The sequence below is a fragment of the Bidens hawaiensis genome, unplaced genomic scaffold, assembly GCF_021521415.1.
Source record: "Bidens hawaiensis isolate Kalapana, Puna unplaced genomic scaffold, B.hawaiensis_p1.1 tig00029978_1, whole genome shotgun sequence".
NCBI lineage: Eukaryota > Viridiplantae > Streptophyta > Magnoliopsida > Asterales > Asteraceae > Bidens > Bidens hawaiensis.
The window spans coordinates 162,831-188,254 of record NW_027494988.1 but is presented as its reverse complement, the minus strand read 5'-3'; the positions used below and the strand labels follow the sequence as shown (position 1 = coordinate 188,254).

Here is a 25,424-nt window from a genome sequence, read left to right as displayed (position 1 = left end):
TGCAACGAGTATGTACTTGGATCGCACAATAACCAACACCCAAAAGATGGGAAGTTTCTCTTTGTTGGGTAGTTAGATCTTAGATGTGATATCCATCTAGATTTATGTCTATAAAGTAACTTAACATGTCAAGCTCCTTTTTAGTGTAAGAAGAATACTATTATATGCTACTCATCTCATTGTAACGAATCAAACAAACCGATTATTCCTTTCTTGGATTTTACATTTCATTTTCATTTTGTATCCATAATAATAATAATATAGTTGTAGTAGTATAATACACATCAATGATATTGATATCATGTTCATATAATTTGTTGCACCTCTTATTTATTCATCATATATGTTTGTTTCTTTTCATAAAATTACAATATTCTCACTTCTTAGCTTAAAACAAATATTTTGGTATTCAAAAACTAAAAGTAACCATTAGATCATTTAAGCTCAATGCCACAGACACCATTTCATCCAAAGGAGGGGCATTGAAGAAACACTAACCGGACCCCGGGCAGATTACTGGTAACCTGGGGGTTGGAGAGATGTTTCCCACGAGGGGTTAGACCCTTGGAAGATGGTTCTTCTGATAACCTGCAAAACAGACACCGTGAGCTCGTCACTGAGAAGGGGGGGTTCCTCCTTGTGACCACCCTCCGGCGTGAGAATCAGACTAGATCGCTCTTTAAATATAAAAGTATATTAAGAGATTGCTAGAGCAGATATCAGGTATAATATGATGATAATGTAGTAAGGTATGATAAGATGAGATGGTCATACCATTTGGGGTATTTATAGCCGAAGGTAGGTTTCCAAGAAGGTATGGCCGGCTGCTACAGTGTTCCTGTTCATCAACAGTAGCCTACGCACGTGCCCTGCTGGTAGTTGGTGGGTAGGTAGCGGCTGATAGTGACCAGGCCTGCTGTATACTATTCCTGTTCCACCAACTGACGGCTACGCACGTGGTATGGCAGTAGTTGGTGAGTAGGCAGCGGCTAATAGTGATACAGTACAGGAGCATGCTGCTCGCCATACTGTATCAGTGAGCTGTCGTATCTCTGATCAGATCTTTCGCCCATACCTCGTCAGGTACAGTAAAAGATCCTTCAGTATACGGACTGGCTTATTTGGGCGGGAGTATTCCCCCTCCCGCCTCTGTGCGGGATTGCTCCCGGCTTGGCTCATTCCTTCAGGTGACACTGAATGATCGAGAGCTAAGTGCCTTGTGCGTGTAGCCATGCTGCGCGGGTGGCCTTCCCTAATGGCTTGTATCCGAGGCTGCGGGGACAGGCGGAGTCCTTCACCATTGGGAGGCATTTCCTGCGGGACCAGCTTGCGTACTGCGCGTAAGGACGTCACGTCTCTAAGCATGGTTGGTCCTGCGGATCCAGTTGGTCTCTGCGCAGACGTCCCTGTTTAAGGTGAGTCTTGCGGGTCCAACTGGGCTCTGCTGGGACCTACCTCTTCAAGTCCCCCCAGTCCAATGTTCTTCTCATGAGTGTTTAATAAAGTGAGGTGAACTTTTGGACTTGAGCAAAGGGTTTTGAAAAGGGTTTTGTAAGGTTTTCCATGGGGATTCTTTCCGCGGAAGTCCTTGTCACTTGCAGAAATGCCCGAGTTTCCTGCTTGGTCTTTGGGTATGATGCGGGTAGGTCTGTAACCTCCTCGCAAGTCAGGAGCATTGAGTCCCAGTTGTATGTATTTTCCATGAGGTTTTGGTAGTTTTGAACATAGTGATCAATTATGTTAAGACCACCAATTCCATCTTGGAGCTTCAAACAACGTAGTTCTCGACGTTCCCGCTATGCGGGGATGTTATTTCCGTTTCCGCAAGCATTGCCCAGAAGATCCTTCTTGGTTTCAATTCCCAGCGGAGCGCTAGGTATGTGAAGGGTTTTGCCTTAACACTGTACCTGCGCTCGTCTTACGGTTACTTTACTTCCAAGGTATTCCTGGCGTCAATTCCCTGCGGGTGCTAGGTATGTGAAGGGTTTTGCCTTTACACTGTACCCGCACCCGTCTTATAGTTACTTGGTTGCCGAGGTACTTGGCTTCAATTCCCTGCGGGTGCTAGGTATGTGAAGGGTTTTGCCTGAACACTGTACCCGCATCCGTCTTACGGTTACTTGTTCACCAAGGTTTTCTTGGCTTCAATTCCCTGCGGGTGCTAGGTATGTGAAGGGTTTTGCCTTAACACTGTACCCGCAGCCGTCTTACGGTTACTTGTTTGCCAAGGTTTATTTGGCTTCAATTCCCTGCGGGTGCTAGGTATGTGAAGGGTTTTGCCTTTACACTGTACCCGCATCCGTCTTACGGTTACTTGCTTGCCAAGGGGTAAGGGGTATTTTCCCGCTTACTTTTTAATATTTTCGAATTTTGAATTTTGAAATTGAAGAGTTGGTGAAAAGATAACAGTCCAAACCTCTGAAACGTCGTGCGACGGTTTCTTCTGACTGTGTCAGGACGTGCAGGAAGTTATGGTGACGTGACAAAACATGGTCATTCCAGTCGCTTTTTCAGGCGCGTGGGCGCGATTTTTCGGGCGCGTGGCCGCGAAATTACTGGCATACGTCCTTTCAACAGCTGTTGCCAGCTTGCTTTTTGCCACGTGTCATAGTTTCATTGCACATTCGATTTCTCTCTCCTCCGCATTAAATTCACCGCATTAATTGCGATTACTATATAAAGGGGGAGAGGGTTATTTGCAATTCACACTTTTAACTCTTCTCTTCATCTTTAAGGCGATTTCCGGCGAATACTCCTTTATTCAATCGAGCATTCTCTCGAAATCGTTCTTTTCTCTCTGCAAGATGTCTTCTCGTGATGCTGAAGCTATAGCCGATGACAGGGGTACTGCTGGCGAGTGCCAGTGTGCTCTGCCCGGCGATCAGTACCGGTATGTTGTCAGGAAGTTCATGCTCGATCATCTCGAGCCTGAGTTTCCTGAATCCCACCAGACCGTGTACGATGCCCCCAGAGGCAAGATCGGGGTTTATGCTGCATTTTTTGTCTATGGGAATCTTAGATTTCCATTGACTAAATTTGTTTACCGTGTCCTTGAGAGGCACGGTGTTCATTTGACCGAGCTGCACCCCATGGCGATCGCCAAGATTCGCCATTTTGAGTGGGTGTGCCGGATTTTGGGCATCGAGCCCCATGTAGACCGCCTGATGACCTTCTATACCTGGAGGTGCATCCAGGGGTGGTACACCTTGACGACCCGTATTAAGGGTCTGAAGATTTGCAACACCGAGCGCAGTCTTCGCGCGTGGAAGCAGGAATTCTTCTACATTTCTGCCCGCGCCATCCCCCTTGCCATGAAGTTTAAAAATGGCCAAGCGATACCGAGCCTTCACGCCCCCAACTACCAGGAGGCGGAATGGTTTTCGAAGATATCCCGGATCCAATCTCCGGTTTACCGGTTTGCGGAGTCCGGGATGGTCATGTTAGGGATGAGCCGGGTGTGGAAGGATGCGTCTCAGGTTCCCATCCTTCTCGAATACGGTTTGAACTCTATTCCCTATGGTATGTCTTGTCTTTCTTTTTGATACGCGTTTGTCTTCTAACTGTTTATTCTTTCAGAGGGAAATGATTTGGAGTCGCTTCTGTACCCGCGGGAAACCGATGGTCCTGCGCGGATGGGTACTCGTGCTCTGGACGAGGGCGAGTTGCCCATCCTGGAGCAAACGGCGGATCGGTTTGTGGAGGTCTATCCGCTAGGCCACGAGATCCTGAGCCACCGGCGGCCAGGTAAGGCGATATTCTTTCCTCAATCCCTCAATGCTGTACCCGCTGCTGGAATTCCTGACCCGTCTTCTTCTGAGGAATCCTCAGATGCTCCTCCGTTGGTGCGGAAGAAGAAGGCTGCTGCCGGCGCGAAGGGGAAGGAGAAGGCCTCCACAGCTGATCCAGTGGTTCTATCTGACTCGGAGTCTGATAGTGAAGAAGTGGCGGGGAAGCCCGGTGGTGAGAAGACCACTGTTCCGGAGGCTACGACCGTTTCCTCCGGAGAACCAACGAAGACGACGGTGACCGGTACCAAGAGGCCGGCTCCATCGGGTTCCTCCCCGCCCGTCCGTACGTTCAGGGTCAAGAAAACCCGTAAGTACAATCATAATGTCTTTGCAGATTTATTACTTCTTAAATTTATCTAACACTTTCTTCTTTGTGCAGGCGTGGATGTTGACGCATTCCGGGGTGAAGCGCAGAGGAGTACCCTTCCGCCAATGACGGTAGGCTTGGTCAGCCTACCTGAGGCATCGACCCAGGTGCCTGCGCCTGCTTCCGCTGGTTCAGTTGCTAACTCTGAGCAGACTGTTCCAGCTGAGATGACGTCACCGCCGGCTGTGAGTGCGATTTTTACAGCATCCTTCACAGAGCCGGCGGTTACTGCTGCTGCCTACGAGGCGGCGACCGCGGCGGCGACCACAACGGCGACCTCGGCGGCTGCCACCATGCCCGCGCCACCGGCACCGATGGCCGGACCATCAGGTACGCGCAGGGCTTCCCACCGATCTTTGCCACCTTCCCGTCTGCCTGACCTGTTGGATGGATTTCCTTTAGGTTCAGGTGATGGGTTTGGCGGCTATCGGCCTGTCATTGACCCTACAGGTGCGTAGGGTTCCTTTCTTTTCTTATGTTTTTTATCATCTTTTCCTTACTGCCTTTGTTTCTTTTGCAGTGTCGGATTCCAATGAAGTGTATGTTCCACGATGGAACATACGCCGAGGAACAACCCTTCGCACACCTGTGGAGTGCGTGGACTGGGCTCGCCACGCTGCTCCTCCGGGTGCGTTGGGGGAAGCCATGGTTAGCTACCAGGAGGGTAGGCTAACTAATGAGCTTCGGGTTCTCCAGGCCCGGATGCAGCCGCGCGTCGAGCTGCTTTGTCGTGAAAACGACAAGTTGAAAGCAGCTCGCGCCAAGGACATATCTGAGGCGCGTGCTCTTCGGGAGGAGAACCAACAGCTGGCGGCAGCTGCCGCCGACAAGGAGAAGGCCTTCAAGGCCCTCAAGGTTGAAGTTCAGGCGCGACTCGAGGCCCGCTCCAAGGCTGCCCAAGCTGTGAATGAACAGCTTCGGCTGGCCAGGGAGACTGCGCGAAACGCAACCGAGAGGGCTGCCAAGGCTGAAGCCGTTGCTGGGCCTTTACGTGTGGAGAATGAGGAGCTCAAGGCCAAATTAGAGGCTCTCCAACGCGCTCATGATGCCTTGGCAATGGAAGATGCCAAGAAACTCCAGGAAATCCTGGACCAGAGGGGGGTGCTTGACCACACCGAGCGGAAGCTTAAGGGCGTCGAAGAGGCTGCCGCAAAGGAAGTTTTACTTGCCAACCTTAACAAGAGCGAAGCCGAACGCGCCCATAGCGAAGCTCAAGCTGCCCTCCAATGGCTACTTCGAGAAGCGTTGCCTCAGGTATGTTTAGTTTTATCTTCACGCTTTTCTTTTGTAAGAAAAGGTTCTAATACGTGTTTTTTGTAGGTTGTGCGTCGGGTCTTTTCGGAGACCTCTTACGATGATGCTATGACCGCAGCCCTCAACGCTTCTCATGAGGATGGGGAAAAGGCCGGCTTCCTGCTTGGTCTAGGGTTTGTTGAGAAAGGCGTCCCGCCTTCCAACTTCCCTTTGTTCGATGTGGATACCGAAGCCATTTATGACCAAGCATTGAACCAATACGCCGCCTTCCCGCATCCAGTGGTGGAGAAGGTGGATGAAGTAGCTGCTGCTGATGATGGGTTAGCTGTCCTCAAAGCGTTCCTCGAACCACCCCGTTCTTCTGACCGAGCGGGTCCAAGTGGAAGCGGCCCTGAAGCTTGATCCTGAAGATCCCTTCCCATTGCTAAGATAGACTTGTATAGTTTTATTCTTTTAGGCGGGTCGTTACCCGGCCATTCTTGTAATATATTCTTGAAATATTAATCTTTTTGCGTATAAGATTGTTATTTCCTTCTTTGGGTTCCTTGCTTTATAAACTTATGACTTGCATACTTAGTTTAAATTAGCAATTTTCCAAGTGTTTAGAATAAGAACCTTTGAACGTGGTTGATAATGGGTTAAAGTTTCGCTTCCTCCTTCGTGATTGTGCGGGTAGAACCGTCACTTGCACTTGGTAGGATGGCTAAACTTTAGCCTTCATCTGACCTGCGTGTAGGTTTTCCTTTTCGAAATTTCTAAGGCATTAAGATAAGTTAACCTTTGAACGTGGTTGATAATAGGTGTGAAGTTTTGTTTCCTCTTTCGTGATTGTGCGGGTAGAACCGTCACTTGCACTTAGTAGGAAGGCAAAACTTTAACCTTCATCTGACCTGCGTGTAGGTTTTCCTCATCTTTTGAGGAAAAGTTAACCTTTGAACGTGGTTGATAATAGGTGTGAAGTTTTGCTTCCTCTTTCGTGATTGTGCGGGTAGAACCGTCACTTGCACTTAGTAGGATGGCAAAACTTTACCCTTATCTGACCTGCGTGTAGGTTTTCCTCATCCTTTGAGGATAAGTTAACCTTTGAACGTGGTTGATAATAGGTGTGAAGTTTTGTTTCCTCTTTCGTGATTGTGCGGGTAGAACCGTCACTTGCACTTAGTAGGATGGCAAAACTTTACCCTTATCTGACCTGCGTGTAGGTTTTCCTTATCCTTTTAAGAATTTTGTTTTTGACCATTCGACGCGCGGTTGTCGATAGGTTAGTGTTCAGTTTCCTTTCATGATTCATGCGGATAGACCGGCACTTTCATTTAATGGGAGAATTGAACTTTTCCTTCAACTGACCTGCGTGAAGGTTTGCCACGTTATTGGGTTCGTGCGGGTAGGACCACCTTCCCACGCAACGACTTCACGTAATGTGAATGCCGTCACCAGTGTTGCATAGTTTAACCGTTCGACGCGCGGTTGCGTGAAGGTTTGTCACGTTTTTTGGGTTCGTGCGGGTAGGACCGCCTTCCCATGCAATGACCTCACGTAATTGTGCGGTGAAAACCGGCATATTAGTGTTCAGAAAAGTATAAATGTAAAATCATCAGCTTCGATGTTCTTAAAAGAGAATCATTTCCATTAGAAGTGGCTCTTGGCCTTTTCTTTACAAATTGGAATTGATTTACATGCAAACTGTGTAAATGAGCTCCCTTCCATGTTGGGATGGGAGCGCCATCGAGCCGATACGCACCTGGTTCGGGATCTCGTTCTTTACGCAGCATGTAATCTCAATGTTGAAGCTGGAATTTTTATTCGTTTTCCCCAGCTGGGGTTCTACACGCATCCGCCTGCTCAGCCTTTATTGCGCCACGAGGTGCGCGAGCGTCCCATCTCTGACAAATGCTTCGACCATGTCTTTTACATCTATGCATTCTTCAGTGTTGTGGCCCTTTGTCTTGTGAAAGTCACAGTATTTGCTCCGATCAGCATCGTGACGATGTCGGATTATCGGAGGTTTTGGCCACGGGAGCTCTTCAGTGGCGAATATCTCAGTGACGCTTTTGGTGAGTGGCGTCCATCTGGAGTTTCGGTGCGGCTGTACATTATCCCTTCCGCCCAACCGATGTTGCAAGCCGGATGAGGTGTCAAAGTTTACCCTTGACTGCCAAATGCCTAGCTTTCGTTTTTTATTTAGTCGGGCTGTGAGGACGTTGTCCTCTCTCGTCCTCTGGGTGTAGAGGTTTGTGCTCTGTGGGAGATCTTTACCCAGTTGCTTCTCCGTTTCCGCATAGCGTTTTGCTGCTGTCATGATGCCATCCCATGTGGATGGCATGCCATCTTTACCCGTTAGGGTGCGGATGAGCTCTGGGTCATGTGCGCCCTGGATGAAGGCAGCGCGAACAAGATCTTCGCTGATATTGCCCAAACTTAGCTTCTTTGAGTTGAAGCGGGTGATGAAGTTTGGCAGAGATTCATCTTCCTCTCGTATGCATTTGAGGATTGTCCATTGCTCCTCGGTATACTTCCGTTGCTGGCTGAAGTGTTGGCTAAACTTCTGTTGGAAGTCTGCCCAGTCGTAGATGTGGTTGACCGGTAGACGATCAAACCAAGCTCTAGCAGCCCCAACAAGCGTCATTTGGAACATGTAGCACCACGTGGGTTCCGTCCAATTGCTGACGGTTGCCCCCGCTATGAACCTGTTCAAATGATCGTCTGGATCAGATAAACCGTCATATGTGCCTATGTTAGGCATTTGTTTGGCACTCTTTGGGGCGATTGCTTCCGCAATGTCCCTTGCAAACTTGGACATTCCTGCATTTGCAACGTTTGGTCTGAACGTTTTTGAGAAGTCTCGTGGACTTCCACCTGTGCTTTTTGGTTTGAAGGCTTGTCCAAAATGCCTTTTCGGTTGGGATTCCGTTTCCTTACGCTTCCCTTTTGCCCTATGGCGAGGGTTCGCGTCGGAGTCGGATTCCTCCGAGTCATCCTCCCAGTACTCGAATTCGTCGGCCTGTTGCACGGAACGCAAGCGTTCGTCCAACTCAGCCTGGAATTCCTTTTGTCGTGCCTCCGCCCATGCCTTAACTTCATCGAGAGTCTGGCGGGGGAGTCTTCGTTTCTCAAACTGGGTATCGGTGGATCCCAGTAGGCGGTCATTTACTGCACTTGCCCCAGCTTTGGTAAGTGGGGTAGTGTTCGTAAAATTTACTTCACTTGCCCCGGCTTCGGTAGCCGGGGTAGTGTTCGTAAAAACTGTGTTGCCGGTATTCCCCCTAGTAGCTGGGGTTGTGGTTACCGGAATTTCTCTAACCATCTTTGTAGAAGTTTGAAAAAACTGGAGAAAATTGTAGTTCTAGCTTTATGCACGGATGGCGCCAATGAAGAAACACTAACCGGACCCCGGGCAGATTACTGGTAACCTGGGGGTTGGAGAGATGTTTCCCACGAGGGGTTAGACCCTTGGAAGATGGTTCTTCTGATAACCTGCAAAACAGACACCGTGAGCTCGTCACTGAGAAGGGGGGGTTCCTCCTTGTGACCACCCTCCGGCGTGAGAATCAGACTAGATCGCTCTTTAAATATAAAAGTATATTAAGAGATTGCTAGAGCAGATATCAGGTATAATATGATGATAATGTAGTAAGGTATGATAAGATGAGATGGTCATACCATTTGGGGTATTTATAGCCGAAGGTAGGTTTCCAAGGAGGTATGGCCGGCTGCTACAGTGTTCCTGTTCATCAACAGTAGCCTACGCACGTGCCCTGCTGGTAGTTGGTGGGTAGGTAGCGGCTGATAGTGACCAGGCCTGCTGTATACTATTCCTGTTCCACCAACTGACGGCTACGCACGTGGTATGGCAGTAGTTGGTGAGTAGGCAGCGGCTAATAGTGATACAGTACAGGAGCATGCTGCTCGCCATACTGTATCAGTGAGCTGTCGTATCTCTGATCAGATCTTTCGCCCATACCTCGTCAGGTACAGTAAAAGATCCTTCAGTATACGGACTGGCTTATTTGGGCGGGAGTATTCCCCCTCCCGCCTCTGTGCGGGATTGCTCCCGGCTTGGCTCATTCCTTCAGGTGACACTGAATGATCGAGAGCTAAGTGCCTTGTGCGTGTAGCCATGCTGCGCGGGTGGCCTTCCCTAATGGCTTGTATCCGAGGCTGCGGGGACAGGCGGAGTCCTTCACCATTGGGAGGCATTTCCTGCGGGACCAGCTTGCGTACTGCGCGTAAGGACGTCACGTCTCTGAGCATGGTTGGTCATGCGGATCCAGTTGGTCTCTGCGCAGACGTCCCTGTTTAAGGTGAGTCTTGCGGGTCCAACTGGGCTCTGCTGGGACCTACCTCTTTAGGCATCAAAGGGATAAAGCGTCAACACAATGGCGGACATTAGGTGCTAGATGTGGGGTGCTATATGTCGTTCTAACCAATCAAACCATTCACTCATAATTTTTATATACAAAAGAAAAAGGTTAAAATATAACTTATGTTTTTAGCTAAGCCATTTTACCAATTTGTGAGTTGCGTGGCAATGACTAACAATAATATTTTGTTAGTTAAATCCCCTCAACTACAAAATATACAAATAGTTTTAATGAAAAACATAAATATCTACCAAGTGACAATAAAGGTTTATTCTTTTCTTATAACACATCACACATGGATACTTAATTCCTTGGCCATCTCATAATCTTTCCTCTGGCATCTTTAATTTTATAAATATAAATAACCTTAAGTTAACTATTTAAAAACATTTATCTTGTTATACATGAGTTTAAAACGTAACGTCGGTTCCACAATTCAACTTTCGAATACATTATTAGTTTTATTATTCTTTTTAATGACAAAATTATTTTTTTAAGCTTAACTTGCACACCATTACGAACCTAACCGAATTCATGTTAACTTGTCGTAACACACGGGTTTAGACCGAATAGATATCATTTTACATATATTACTTTTTTTATATCATAAACTATATGACTGCCACTAATATTCTAATCAATACTAATTGAATTCATGTTTCTTTTATCATTGTATGTCTATTGATACTTTGTATTCTCTTTCTTTTTTTTTGGAATGATAAAGAATCTCACGTGTATGTCCAATGCCGACTCTTCGACGCCGTGAGACCCTACCCTGATGCGCGGGAACTAGATAGAATCCGTAAACCCTCACGCACTGTCGGGTTCAAACCCTGAATTAAAACCTTGATTTGTCTCTTCACCTAAATGTTCTTCAAATTGACTTAAGTGAAAATCAAATCAAATCTATATCTCCACTAAATAAACACACGCCTCTTACCATTAGACCAACTTCTCCGACACAATACTGGGTATTCTAAATCTTCGTTATCTAAAAAATAGGCTGAGGATCATCATACAACACTTTAGATCCTCACACACTATTTTTTGCCTATACGGTCCGTATAGCACTTAAGTCGTGTCAGTTTGTATTGGACGTTGTCGGTCATTGTTTGTAGTGCCTCGTATAGGCCTATACTGGTCGTATACGCCTAGACGGGTCGTATAAGGCTATACGGGACGTATAGACAATTTTTTGTACATAAATTTTTGATGACCATATATTTATGTGATTTTTGACTTTAACATCCTATATTTATGAAGCTATCATTCGAACTTGCACCATATTTTTTTAGCAATTTTAGCCGCTCTTCTTTTCGACCCTTCCATATTTTGTTTTACTTATATAAAATTATGTTATATTGAAAGGTTGAATAATATAATAGTTAAATTTACATAATTAAGTAATTTGTAGTTGTACCTCGAGAACCTTCGTTTAAGATTATATTATGTTACACCTTACAATAATTCATACACAATAATCAATCAATGATTAAGTAAACAACAAAACATTTGGCCAAAACAACATACGGACAAACATCTAGTCCACATACACAAAAATAAGTTTTCTATACTATCGCATAGCCCTGTACAGCCTATATAAAGGTTTTATGGTGTACCATGTGCTATACGAACAATTAAATGCCTATACGTTCATCGAATCGAATAACGAATTTTCAAGTTAAATCGAATCGAATAATCCGAATAATTGTTTTTTTGCCGGTATCGTATTCGATTAAAAGTTGAACTATTCGATTTGAATTCGTATTCGTATTATATGCCCAATTCGAAATTCAATTCGAATTTCGAATCAAATCGAATAATAAATCATAAATTTGTATTCGATTCATATTCGATTAATATACTCGAATTCGAATTTTTCAAAACCGAATTCGAATCTTAATAATCGAATTCGAATCGAATTTCGAATGTTTCGAATGCGAATCGAAATTTGAACACCCCTGGCTCATATAGGCTGCAAAAGCTGTTTTTTCTCCTCCGTATACTTGTCAATAATGCATAACCTATACGGCCCTATATGAGTCATATAGATATGACCAGTTAGCCTAAGAGTGATGGCATCCCGTAAAAATAACCCAATAAAAATATGAAATGATGTCCAATTCAAAATATTTGAACGTTTTGACACAAGACAAGAACTCACTTAGCTCATATTCTTTCCGTCACACCCTGGGAATAGGTTTCGCCCGAAGCATCAGACCAATGATCACCCATGACTGTCTCTTCCGACCATGCCCACTAACTTGTAACCCATGCATCAAAACTTGTACTCTACTTTAAACATACATAATATTATTATTATTATTATTATTATTATTATTATTATTATTATTATTATTATTATTGCATCACACCTCTGCAAAAGAGGCCACCATCTTCCACACCAACACTCTCTCCCACAACTCACTCTCTGCAACTTTCAAAAAACCCTAATTCCCAAAATGCCCCTCATCGCCACCATCCTCTTCCTCCTCTTCACCACCACCGCCGTAACACCCAAATCCACCATCGAACCATGCTCCACCACCGACACCTGCACCTCACTCCTCGGCTACACTCTCTACACCGACCTCAAACTCTCCGAACTCGCCTCCTTATTCCAGACCGACCCAGTCTCCATACTCTCCACCAACTCAATCGACTTCACAACACCCGACGTCTCATCCCACATCTTACCATCCCAATTGTTCATCAACATACCCATCACCTGCTCTTGCATCGACGGGATCCGCAAATCAACATCCACCCGGTACAAAACCCGACCCGCGGACACTCTATCGAACATTGCTGACGTGGTGTACGGTGGGCTGGTGTCAGCTGACCAGATTAAGGAGGCGAATGAGATACCCGACCCGAATGTGTTGGATGTGGGCCAGAGCTTGGTGGTGCCGTTGCCGTGCACGTGTTTTAATGGGACGGATAATAATGTGCCCGCGGTGTATTTGTCGTATGTCGTGAAGGCGACCGATACGTTGGCGGGGATTGCGGTGAGGTATAAGACCACGGTGACCGATTTAATGGGGGTTAATGCGTTGGGGAATGCCGCGGTTGAGGACGGGGATATTCTTGCGATTCCTTTGTCGGGTAATGGCTTGGTTTTGAATTAGTGTGAGGGTAAATGAGGCGGGCCCGGACACGGGCTTGACTTGTTTTGACTTACGAGAGCTTGCGCTCGTGCTCTGGCGCGGCTGGTTTATTATTTAGTGTTTAATTTATTTAAGTTTTTAATTGTTTGTATATATGTTGAGAAAAAACTTAAACGAGCCTAAGTTTAGCTGGAACTCGGTTGTGTGGTGTGAAATTAATATATGGAAGTCTAAAAGAGGTAAAAGCTTAATAATGCATGATGCTTGTTAAGGCTCGGTGAGAGTAAACGTGCTTCCTATACAAGGCTCGAGCTTGGGTTCGATAAGTAATTGAGCTTTATTTGAGACTCGGCCTTGGCTTGTTTTTTGTTTATTATTTAATTTATATACGTTTTTAATTATTTTGGGAAAAACTTAAATGAGCCGCGGTTGAGGATGGTGATATTCTCGCCATTCCGTTGTCGGGTAATGAGTTGGGGAGTGTAGCTTGGCTCATGAGTTGTTTTTTTAAGCTTGGGCTTGTGGTTATGTTTTTCGTTAGTTTATATACGGTTTTAATTAGTTTGAGAAAAACATAGAGCCTAACTGCCTAAATTTAGCATGAGGTCGGTTGTATAGTGTGAAATTAAAACATGGAAGTCTAGAAGAAGTAAATGAGGCGAGCCGAGCCTGAGGTTGACTTGTTTTGACTTACGAGAGCTTGAGCTCTAGTGCGGCTCATGTATTGTTTTTATTAAGCTAGGTTAATTAATTTATATACGGTTTTACTTATTTTGAGAAAAAGTTTAAACAAGCCTAAGATAGGCTTGAGGTCGGTTGTGTAGTGCGAAATTAAAACATGGAAGTTTAAAAGAGGTTAGGCTTCAACGAGCCTAAACTAGCTTTCCATACAAGGTTCAAGCTCGGGCTCGATAACTAAACGCGCTTTATTTGAGGCTCGGCCTCGGCTTGTTTATTATAAATTATTTAATTTATATATGTTTTTAATTATTTTGAGAAAAAATTAAACGAGCCTAAGCTTGGCTCGAGCTCGTGTACTACCTTAAATGAATCAAAGTTGGGCCGTGTAGTGTGAAATTAATACATAGAAGTCCGAAAGAGGTAAAATTAAATGGCTTGTTTATGTGCTTCGCATACAAGGCTTGAGCGCCGGCCCGATAAATAAGCGAGCTTTATTTGAGTGCCGGGCTAGGCTTGAGCTCGAAAAAGCTCGGCTCGTTTCGACTTTTACTTCAAAGATTATGAGATGGTTTTAATTTTAGAGTGGCAGTTTGATGTTTTATAAAGATTGCAACTATTATATCGTTATATGTTTCATTTTAAATATATTACTTAATGAAGTTGCATTTTATATTATGAATTGATATATTTTGTGGATTCTTTTCAGCTTGCGCATCAAACTTCCCGAGATATGCGTTTGACTATGCGTTATCTGTACCAAACGGAGCTTATGCAGTCACAGCAGATCATTGTGTCGAATGTAGTTGCACACCAGGGAGCAGGTTATAATTACATTCATGCCATTGTTACAGAGGCTTCTTTTTTTACTTTTAAGATATGTTATTTTTTTTATATATTTGTTTGGTGTAGGTTATACTGTCAACCGGCTTCATTATTGGTTTCTTGTTCAAGCATGCAATGCAAAGGTAGCAATCTTATGCTTGGAAATGTTACGGTTCAACAGAGTAGTGCTGGTTGCAATGTCACGTCTTGCAGTTATGGCGGTTTTGTTAACGGAACAATAGTCACCACGTATGTTTCTGAACTTTATATTTTGAAAAGTTGGAAACTTTTTTAAAAATAATTCCATACTTGCTAATTATTATTGTTAAAAAGGAAAAACAAGGGGTTAATAAGATTCCCTTAATTTGTCGTTAGTAAAGGGTATTTTGGTCTCATTTTGCTTTAAATCTTTACTCTGCAGGTTGTCAAGTTCTCTTCAACCGCGATGCCCAGGTAAATTTATCTTAAAAATTTTATTTTATTTTTATAAAAACTTGCATAAAACATTAATGACAAAATGGTTGTTCATTTAACTTTAACTGAACAAACGATCAAGCACGAACCATTAAACAGACTAGTTTTCTTGTTTTTGTTTGTTCGTTAAGAAAATGAGCGTGTTCGTTTATGTTCGTTCGTTAACAGTATAAATGAACGGTTCACGAACGAACAGAACTAAGCTAAAGCAAATTAAAATAAATGTGAACAACAGTTTGTTGTGCCGAAAAAAATATTAAAACTAGACTAAATTAAATAGTTCCTGAAAAGTTTAAATGAATATATTAACGAACGAACTTAAATAACCGTAAAATGACAAACGTAGAACGAGACATGTTTTCATGCTTGTTCATTTAAATAATTTAACTTCATGCTCAAATGTTAACCAAACGCTTGGCTTGTTAAACATATTGCAGGGCCACAGCAGGTTCCACCGCTAATAGCACCACCAACCATGGTTAGCCCAGACATGGTGTCGGCTCCAGCTCCTTCACCTTTCCAGGTCGGTGGCGCACCAATTGGTAGTCTTCCTGGCTCGGTGGTGCCATCAACTGGCTCAAGCATTGCGTTCCCTCCATCTGCAAGTGGTCCTACTGCAAGTTCCTCTGGTGCATGCACACTGGTTAACCCGCTATCCAGTTTCTCACTGGCCATGGCTCTGGTTTTGGTTCTCAAGGTGATGGTTCCATTCTTGTAATATTTTGCCTCGATTTGGTAGAAACATGTTGTATATTTATCGTATTTGCACGCGGTTAGACTATCTTCTTATGAGGTTTCGGATTAGGGATGCTTGTAGTCAACTTTTTGGGACTTTTGACATTTGATTAAAATGAATGAATGTTGATGTTGGATGATGCCCTCATTTGATATTTGTGTTGTCTAATAAAAATCGTTAGTTTTTTCTAAATTTTATGTAATAAAAATCATTAGTTTTTCTAAATATGGTTGAAGATGATATAGAGATTCCAATGTAAACGCTCTAATACGGGCTTGTAGGCTATTTGCTTGCAAGCCTTCAAGTTATTAATGAAGGCGGAGTCTTGGTAAGTGGTAACGATATCAGGACCACTTTTGCAACAAATGATACACACCATCCTACCATCTAAAGCACTCCTGTAGAGTCGTGAAATGAAGATGACACTCTCAGGCCTCAGCAGTTCCCAAACTAAGTGGTCACTAAGATTTTAAAGCAGTTTAAGATTTTACTTTACGCGTCTAGTTACAAACCGATAAAAGCTGGTTTGGGCCAGTCTGGATAGCATCGTCCTTCAACTCAAGTGAATAAGGAAATAAAGAATCTACTTATGCAAGTGAAAAGCTACAATGATGGCCAGTGGTAATCTAGAACACAAGAAACAACATCCAATCTGCGTAGTTCAAAATTTGGATCGTCTACTACAATAATTTGAAGTACATTCTATTTGGGCTTGTAAGCTGTCTGAATAACAGAACACCCAACGTGCAGGGTATTAATAATTATGTAGGTAACAACTGTAAATTTACATCTAAAAAATTGGCGTTATTCTGTGATCCCGAACTGAGATATACTTGAAACTCAGCAAAATGGGATAAATGAAACAATCCACCAAACTGGAACTCAGAAATTCTTCAAGATCTTCTCACCGGGTACACCGTTTCCAACAAGTATAGAAGTAACCTCCTGCAAATACCATCCATTCAGTTATTTTGAGAACGTTTTGTACAATGTGCACACGTGTATCTCGTCCCTAATCAAACAGCAATATAAACTAACCTCGGCCATCTGTTTTTGACCACAAAGTACAGCACCAGTTGAGTCAGGTGCATACAATTGCTTTGCTCTAGCAAAAGCCGCCTGCTCAACACATGTACACATTTACAGGATGCAAAATGAAACAAGAAACCTTAAAACGAATGAAACAAAACATGCACACAATGTCTGTCTACCTGTACATAGCCAGCTTCACCAGTCCAACTGCCATCAGGCTGAGATAACACAGGAACAATAGTAACTCCAGAAGATTCCCATGATTTGAATCTATCCTGCAAGGATTCAACACGACACATAATACAATATTAGAATCATTTGAGGATAAAAGTATACAGAAAACTGACAGTTGAAAATGAAACCTGATAAGCCATTAAGGTTTCTGGCACCATAATATAACCTCACATCTGATCTCTTGGCTGCACTAAAGCCAGATTCGATTAACGATCGAATGGGGCTGTGTGACACACATTATCGAAAGTTAGTTATTTGAAGGGAAACATCAATGATAATGTCACTTAATACAATATAAAATAGAATAAATCAAATCAAAGTTTCTGCAGGAAAGATTGCTAAATCCATCAATGTGTTGCAGTTTTTGTAATCAGAGTAAACAACTATTAAATGGACTATGGGGAAGAAGATGAAGCAATGATATGTTGCTATTGTTGTTCATGTTCAACCAATCTGCAAATGTATAGTAATTAGGGCAATAGTGCCATACGAGTTAACAAACATACTGATTAACCTACATACATATGAACTAACATACATACTGAATTACTGATTAACCTGTTCGTGTTTAATTCATCTGCAAGTGTACGATAATTAAGGTAATAATACCATATGAGCTAACATACATACCGATTAACCTATATTGCTATTGTTGTTCATGTTCAACCAATCTGCAAATGTATCGTAATTAGGACAATACTACCATATGAGCTAACATACATGCTAATTAACCTACATACATATGAGCTAACATACATACCAATTAGCCCATATTGCTATTGTTGTTCATGTTCAACTCATCTGTGCAAGTGTGTAGTAACTAAGGCAACAATGAGCTATAACATATATACTGATTAACCTACATACATATGAGCTAACATACATGACAATTAACCTATATTGCTATTGTTGTCCATGTTCAATCAAACTGCAAATGTATAGTAATAAGAGCAATAATACCATAGGACTATATGAGCTAACATACATACCAATAACCTATATTGCATTATTGCTATTGTTGCTCATTTTCAACCAATCTGCAAATGTGTAGTAACCAGGTTAATAATACCATATGAGCTAGCATACGTATTGATTAATCTATACTGCTATGGTTGTTCGTGTTCAATTAATTAACAAGTGTATAGTAATTACGGCATTAATACCATATGAGCTAAAATAAATACTGATTAACCTATATTGCTATTGTTGTTCATGTTCAATCAATCAGCAAGTGTAAGTAATTAGGGAAATATAGCCATATGAGCTAACATACATACCGACTAACCTATATTGCTACTGTTGTTCATGTTCAATTCATTCGCAGATGTATAGTAATTACATCAATAATACCATATGAGCTAACATAAATACTGATTAACCTGTATTGCTATTGTTTTTCATGTTCAATCAATCAGAAAATGTATAGTAATTAGGGCAATAATACCATATGAGCTAACCTACATATTGTCTAACAAACAGCCATATAAGTTCGAAACAGCAAGTAAAATCACAAAACTATACCTAATCCCCGATCCGGTTGTGAAAATAAAAACCGACTGATACTCCTCCGGCGGCGAAATCTGATCCGTATTAAATCCTTTCCCCATAACCGGACTCAACTCCACGACATCTCCTCTTCCGAGACCACACAACACCTCCGCGGTAGATCCAGCAATACTCTTAACCAAAAACTCAAACACACCGTTCGTAACCGCAACCGACGGAGGCGAAGCAATCGCTAGAAACGACGGTTTCTCAACGTTCGGTATACGCAGCTGAAGATACTGTCCAGGTACGGTGTATGTTGAAGCCAGATCTGGAGACTCCGACACGTCGATTGAGATATGGAACAGAGACTCCGCGGCCGGTTTGACGTCAGCGAGAGGCGTGGGAGTAAACGGAAGGGTGTCGTTTTGTTGACGGACGGCGGCGGAGATTGCGAAGGAACGGCGGTTTAGATGGCGGCGGAGGGGAATGGTTGCGTGTGGGGAGGTGCATGGGAGCTAAGGTAGGGAAGCGGTGAGGAGAGAGTGGTGGTAGACATGGTGGTGTTTAGTTTTAGGGTCCTGCCGGGAAAGTTTGTTGAGAAGGCGGCGGAGGTTAAAATGCGCAGGTGCGTGTTTTACTACATACACGTGGCGTGTGTGTGGATATGGCGATATCGTAGTGTTTGGTTGCGACTAGCTGTAAGGAGTGTTTGGGATTGGGCTTAAGAAAACATATTCGTTTCAGTTTTAACCGGACAAACAATTGGACACAGAAGTTAAACGAACAAGGGGTCTTTTGTTCGGGTGCAAATGAGCAGAGTTACTCGAGATCGGCTCGTTAAAAAGCTCGATGGACCAGAGCTTAATCGAGCCCGAGCCTAAAAATAAGCTCGTTTAATAAACGAGCCCAATCCCAAGCTTCACTTATCGAGCTCAAGCCGGCTCGCGAGCCTGTCATTTATATAATTTTATAAAATTTATATTTAATAATTATTAATTAATATATATAATTTTATGAAAAAATAAATAAAAATAACTAAATAATATATATTATTTTATACATAAAATTATAATATAAAAAAATATATCATAAAATTTACAGTAGAAAAAAAATATATCAAAATAATTATAATTATATAAAAATAGTTGATATATAATAAACGAGCCGAGCTCGAGCTTGAAAATCTATTCACGAGCCGAGCTCGAGCTTTGAAAATAGAGCTCGAAACGAGCCAAGCTTGGGAGCTCTGTGTAAACTAAACGAGCCGAGCTCGGGCTCAGCTCGGCTCGTTTGCACCCCTATAGTAAATGATACAAACGAGTGGTTTGATAACAAAACTAAACCTAAATGAACGAACACTAGCAAAAGTATGTAAACATGTTTGAACTCTCAACACTTACAAAGACTGCTTTTTAATAGTCACAAGGGAATGCTTGGGTATAGGTTGAATGTTAGTAGGTAGGCATTCAAGAGCTTGTATATCTTATACCCTTCGTACAAAGCTTTTGTCACGAGCATCGTGTTTCGAACGTGAGAATATGTGTGTCCAGATAAGTTACAAATACAGTGATATAAAAAAACATTTCTTTCAATGCTCAAGACTGGGAGGAACATTGCTCGTGAGCAAGATTGTTTCTTCATTTAACAAAAGTGTATCAATTAAAATCGAGCATAGGATCACCTCAAAGTGGGTGAGCATTTGGTTGAAGTGAACGTTGTAGCATTAAGAAGGTTGAGACGTTGTTGATGGGAAGTTTAAATTGAACGGAATCAAAAACATAAGACACATATGGTAATCTTGTTATCAGGACTGTTCTAAACAATATCTCCATCCCCCCAAACTTGGGTTCCTAGTATCATCCAATGCCATGTAAACAAAAAAATTGATTGAAAATTATTATAGAAATATTATACCAAGATTCAAATTATCCGGTTTGATAACTGAAGAGGTAGGTCCCAGCAGAGCCCAGTTGGACCCGCAAGACTCACCTTGAAGAGAGACGTCTGCGCAAGGACCAACTGGTTCCGCAGGACCCACCATGCTCAGAGATGAAGACCTTACGCGCAGTACGCCAGCTGTTCCCGCAGGAAAAGCCTCCCAATGCTGAAGTACCTCGCCTGTTCCCGCAGCTGCGGATACAAGCCATCAGGGAAGGCTACCCGCACTAATAGCAAGGCTACACGCACAAGGCACTAACTCTCAATAATTCAGTGTCACCTGAAGGAATGAGAAAGGCGGGAATACTCCCGCCCAAATGAGCCAGTCCGTACGCTTCTGGAAAGTCTTTTGTACTATACCTGCCAAGGTATGGACCAAATAGACAAGATCTGACCAGAGCAGCCCATGAACCAATCACAGGGTGACAGCTCACCGAGAACAGTACGAGGAGGAGCACGCTCTAGTACTGTTTGTCACTATTAGCCGCTGCCTACTCACCAACCCTTGTCGTGGCACGCGCATAGCCTGCAGTTGGTGGAAAAGGAATAGTACACAGCCGGCGGAAAAGGAACAGTACACAGCCGCCCTTGTCACTATCAGCCGCTGCCTACCTACCAACCACTGGCATGGCACGTGCGTAGCCCACAGTTGGTAGAACAGGAATATTATACAGCTGGCTGTACCTGCTTGGAAACCTACCTTCGGCTATAAATACTCCAACACCTTGGAACGGTATTATTATCTTGTATCTTATCTTCACTAGCTATTTCTCTCAATATACACTTATATTCAGAGCAATCTAGTCTGATTCTCACGCCGGAGGGTGGTCACAAGGAGGAACCCCCCCCCCCCTTCTCAGTGACGAGCTCACGGTGTCTGTTTTGCAGGTTATCTGAAGACAACCATCTTCGCCGGACCTAACCCTCGTGGGAAACATCTACTTAACCCCCAAATTATCCATAATCTGCCCGGGGTCAATTAGTGTTTCTTCATTGGCGTCATCCGTGCATAAAAGCTAGAACTAATTTTCTCAGTTTTTTCAAAACCTCTGAAAAGATGGTTAACGTTACTCCGGTCCCAAGGCCAGTGAGTGACCAAGAAACCCCGGTAACCACAACCCCAGCTACTGGGAGGAACACCGGCGGTTACACAAATTTTACGAACACTACCCCGGTTACCCAAGCCGGGGCAAGTGCAGTAAACAATCTTTCACCGGGATTCACCGATGCCCAGTTGGAAAAACAGACGAAGATCCCCCGCCAAACACTCGATCAAGTTAAAGCGTGGGCCGAAGCACGTCAGAAGGAATTCCAAGCTGAGTTGGATGAACGCTTGCGTTCATTCCAGCAGGCTGACGAATTCGGAAGCACTCGACAACAGCTCAACATGAGCAGTGAGTGCGAGTACTCGGACGATGATCGGGAGGAATCCGACACCGACGCAAACCCTCGCCATAGGGCGAAAGGGAAGCGTAAGGAAACGGACTTCCAACCGAGAAGGAATTTCGGAGAAACCTTCAAACCAAGGAACGCGGGGGGAAACCCACGTGACTTTTCCAAAACCTTTAGACCCACTGTTGCAAATGCGGGAACATCCAAGTTTGCAAGGGACATTGCGGAAGCAATCGCCCCGAGAAGTGCCAAACAGATGTCCAACATCGGCACTTATGATGGTATGTCCGACCCAGATGATCACTTGAACAGATTCATAGCGGGGGCAACCGTCAGCAGCTGGACGAAACCCACGTGGTGTTATATGTTCCAGATGACGCTGGTTGGAGCGGCCAGGGCGTGGTTTGATCGTTTACCGGTCCGCCACATCTATGATTGGGCGGACTTCCAACACAAGTTCAGCCAACACTTCAGTCAACAGAGGAAACATACTGAAGAGCAGTGGACGATCCTCAACTGCGTTAGAGAGGAGGATGAATCTTTACTAGACTTCATCACTCGCTTCAACTCCAAAAAGCTGAGTCTGGGCACAATAAGCGAAGATCTTGTTCGCGCCGCTTTCATCCAGGGCGCCGAATACTCAGAGCTTATCCGCACGTTGACGGGTAAGGACGGCATGCCATCCACATGGGATGCCATCATGACGGCGGCCAAGCGCTTTGCCGAAACGGAGAAGCAACTGGGTAGGGATCTTCCCCAGAATACACACCTCTACACGCAGAGGACTAGAGAAAACAACGTCCGGACCGCCCGGCAAAACAAAAAGAGGAAGCTAGGTATTTGGCAGTCAAGGGTAAACTTTGACACCTCATCCAGCTCCACATGGTTCATAGTAACATCAAAGGAAGAAAAAGACGAACGACAGAACCATGCGAGTGGAAGGAAGCTGAGGTGCGCTTCCCGCGAGTGCCAGGAGGACCCAGCAAAGAAGGCCCTGTCGTCATCAAAAGCCAGCTGGGGCACTACATCACTTCCCGCACTCTTGCTGACAACGGCGCCTCGTCAACGGTTATGTACAGGCAGTTCTTCGACAAGCTAGACGACGAAGACAAGGAACGCCTGGAAACGGTCTACGCCTCGATGGAAGGGTTCGACGGCAGCACAAACACCCCCTGGGTATCCTATCTTTCCCCGTCATTCTCACGGACGGGAAACACTCCCGCACAGAAGACGTGGACTTTGTCGTGATGAAGAAGCCACACCATACATACGACATTCTCTTCGGGAGAGACGGGATGGCAAGATTCAATGCCGTGGTATCTTCAGTCCACGGCATGATGGGATGGCCAACTGCTGAGGGTGTAGCGATGATCACCGATATCCCCCAGGTATGCATCGCATCTGTCTCATCTAAACCCAAACCAAATATGGCTAAACCAACCATCACCGAACCAGAAAAATGGGCCCTCAATGGCAAATACCCTAACCAGGCTGTTACCATTGGCCCAACAATCACTGATCCTAAGCGCACCTTACTCAAACGCTTACTACAGAAAAACGCTGACATCTTCGCGTGGACACCAGCTGACATGACTGGTGTACCTCGAAGTAAAGCAGAGCATAAGCTCAAGTGTGACCCGGCTTTTACGCCGGTCATACAAAAGCGCAGAGTAATGGGGGCGGAACAAACTAACGCGTGTAGAACCCAAGTTAAGGAACTCCTTGACGCGGGCATCGTACGCGTTAGTAGATATCAAACATGGGTTGCAAATCCCGTTATGGTACCGAAGGCTAACAAACAATGGCGCATGTGCATAGATTTCAAAGATTTAAACAAAGCATGCCCCAAAGATTGTTACCCGTTACCCGAAATTGACCTCAAAGTGGATTCATTAGCACCGTTTCGCCTTAAATGCTTCCTTGACGCATATAAGGGGTACCATCAAATCCACATGGCCGTAGATGATCAGGACAAAACCGCATTTCGGACGCCCGATGGCACATTTTGTTATCAAATGATGCCATTCGGACTTAAGAATGCAGGGTCCACATACCAACGCCTGATGGACAAAGAGTTTCATGCCCAAATTGGGAGAAACTTGGAAGTCTGCATGGATGACTTGGTCATCAAAAGCCCTGAGCCAGAAGCGATGTTGAAAGACATCGAAGAAACTTTCAACACGCTCAGAAAGATAAACATGAAGCTCAACCCGAGCAAGTGTTCCTTTGGGATGGAAGAAGGGAAGTTCTTAGGAGTCATTGTTACTAAAGATGGCTTCAGAGCGAACCCTGAAAAGGTCGAAGCCATTATCAAAATAGAATCACCTACTACCATCAAGCAGGCTCAGACACTGAATGGACGCCTAGTCGCACTTAACCGCTTTTTGTCAAACCATGCGGATAGGTCATTCCCATTCGTGTCAACATTGAGAAACTTTTTAAAGAAAACGCACTTCCGCTGGACACAAGAAGCGGAAGCAGCTTTTCAGGAAATTCGGTCACGCTTGATCGAACTCCCAACGCTCACAGCACCAGAAGCGGGGGAGGAATTAATCATATACCTTTCCGCCACAGATAGAGCAACCGGGGCAGTCCTGCTAGTAGAGCGAAAAGGTATCCAGATGCCTATTTACTATGTTAGCTGTGTCCTAACAGACGTAGAAACCCGGTACTCTACCCTGGAAAAATTAGTCTTAGCACTTGTACAGGCTTCACGCAGGCTAAGGCGATATTTCCAAGGTCACCCAATCACCATTCTCACCAACTTCAAACTTGCAAACGTTCTAGGCAAACCCGAGTTATCGGGACGTCTAGCCAAATGGGCAATTGAGTTGGGGGAATATGCGATAAAGTACAAGCCAAGACCAGCCATAAAAGGCCAGGTCTTGGCCGACTTTATTGCAGAATTCCCCGCTTCGCGGGAGAAAGAGTGCCAGGATGAGGCTCAACCCTCCCCAGCACAGGACATCGATGATGTCTGGCGACTCTACACTGATGGAGCAGCCAGCAACGAGGGTTCAGGCGCAGGGTTGAAACTAACTAACCCAGCAGGCCAAGAATACACTTACGCTATTCGACTGGATTTTCCAAGTACGAATAACGAGGCGGAGTATGAAGCATTCTTGGCCGGGCTGAGAATTGCGCGTAAGATGGGAGTGAAAAACTTAGAAGCCCACGTGGATTCCATGTTAGTAGCCAACCAAATAAACGAGACGTACACGGCCGTGAACGACATAATGGCCCTGTACCTCGCACAAGCAAAAACCCTTATGCGCGATTTTAACGATTGTAAAGTCATACACGTCAAGCGTAGCGAAAACAAATCTGCGGATGCGTTAAGCAAGCTTGCATCATTAGCCTTCACCCACTTGGGAAAGGATATCCGCATTGAACTCCTTGGAGCACCATCAGTCCCGCACAAGGAAATCTGTGTCATCCAAACCGGCACAGAAACGTGGATGACACCGATAATAAATTACCTTGCAGCGGGTATACTACCAGAGTCAAAAACACAGGCAAGAAAAATACGTTGTAAAGCACTGAACTATCAACTCATCGATGACATCCTTTACAGACGTAACTTTCTTGGCCCACTCCTAAGATGCGTAGATAACCAAGATGCTGGCTACCTCCTAAGGGAAGTACACGAGGGCATCTGTGGAGTACACGCAGGTCCACGCGCTGTTGTAGCTAAGCTAAACAACGCGGGATACTTTTGGCCGGGGATGCATACGGATGCGCTGGCATACA

General features: G+C 44.4%; 1 protein-coding gene and 1 pseudogene across 2 annotated transcripts; one reads left to right on the top strand and one right to left on the bottom strand.

Moving 5' to 3' along the window:
- Positions 1-12,218: 12,218 nt before the first annotated feature.
- On the top strand, positions 12,219-15,607 carry LOC143579804 (lysM domain-containing GPI-anchored protein 1-like). The gene is made up of 5 exons (XM_077063001.1): positions 12,219-12,875; positions 14,265-14,379; positions 14,468-14,629; positions 14,802-14,833; positions 15,292-15,607. The coding sequence occupies exons 1-5, from the start codon at positions 12,233-12,235 to the stop codon at positions 15,570-15,572; spliced, it is 1,233 nt and encodes a 410-aa protein (XP_076919116.1). The 5' UTR covers positions 12,219-12,232; the 3' UTR covers positions 15,573-15,607.
- Positions 15,608-16,175: 568 nt separating this feature from the next.
- Positions 16,176-18,900, bottom strand: LOC143579803 (fruit protein pKIWI502-like; annotated as a pseudogene). The gene is made up of 5 exons (XR_013143528.1): positions 18,378-18,900; positions 16,985-17,079; positions 16,802-16,897; positions 16,629-16,709; positions 16,176-16,535 (listed from the first exon to the last, which is right to left on the bottom strand). The product of XR_013143528.1 is annotated as a fruit protein pKIWI502-like (transcript).
- Positions 18,901-25,424: the final 6,524 nt, after the last annotated feature.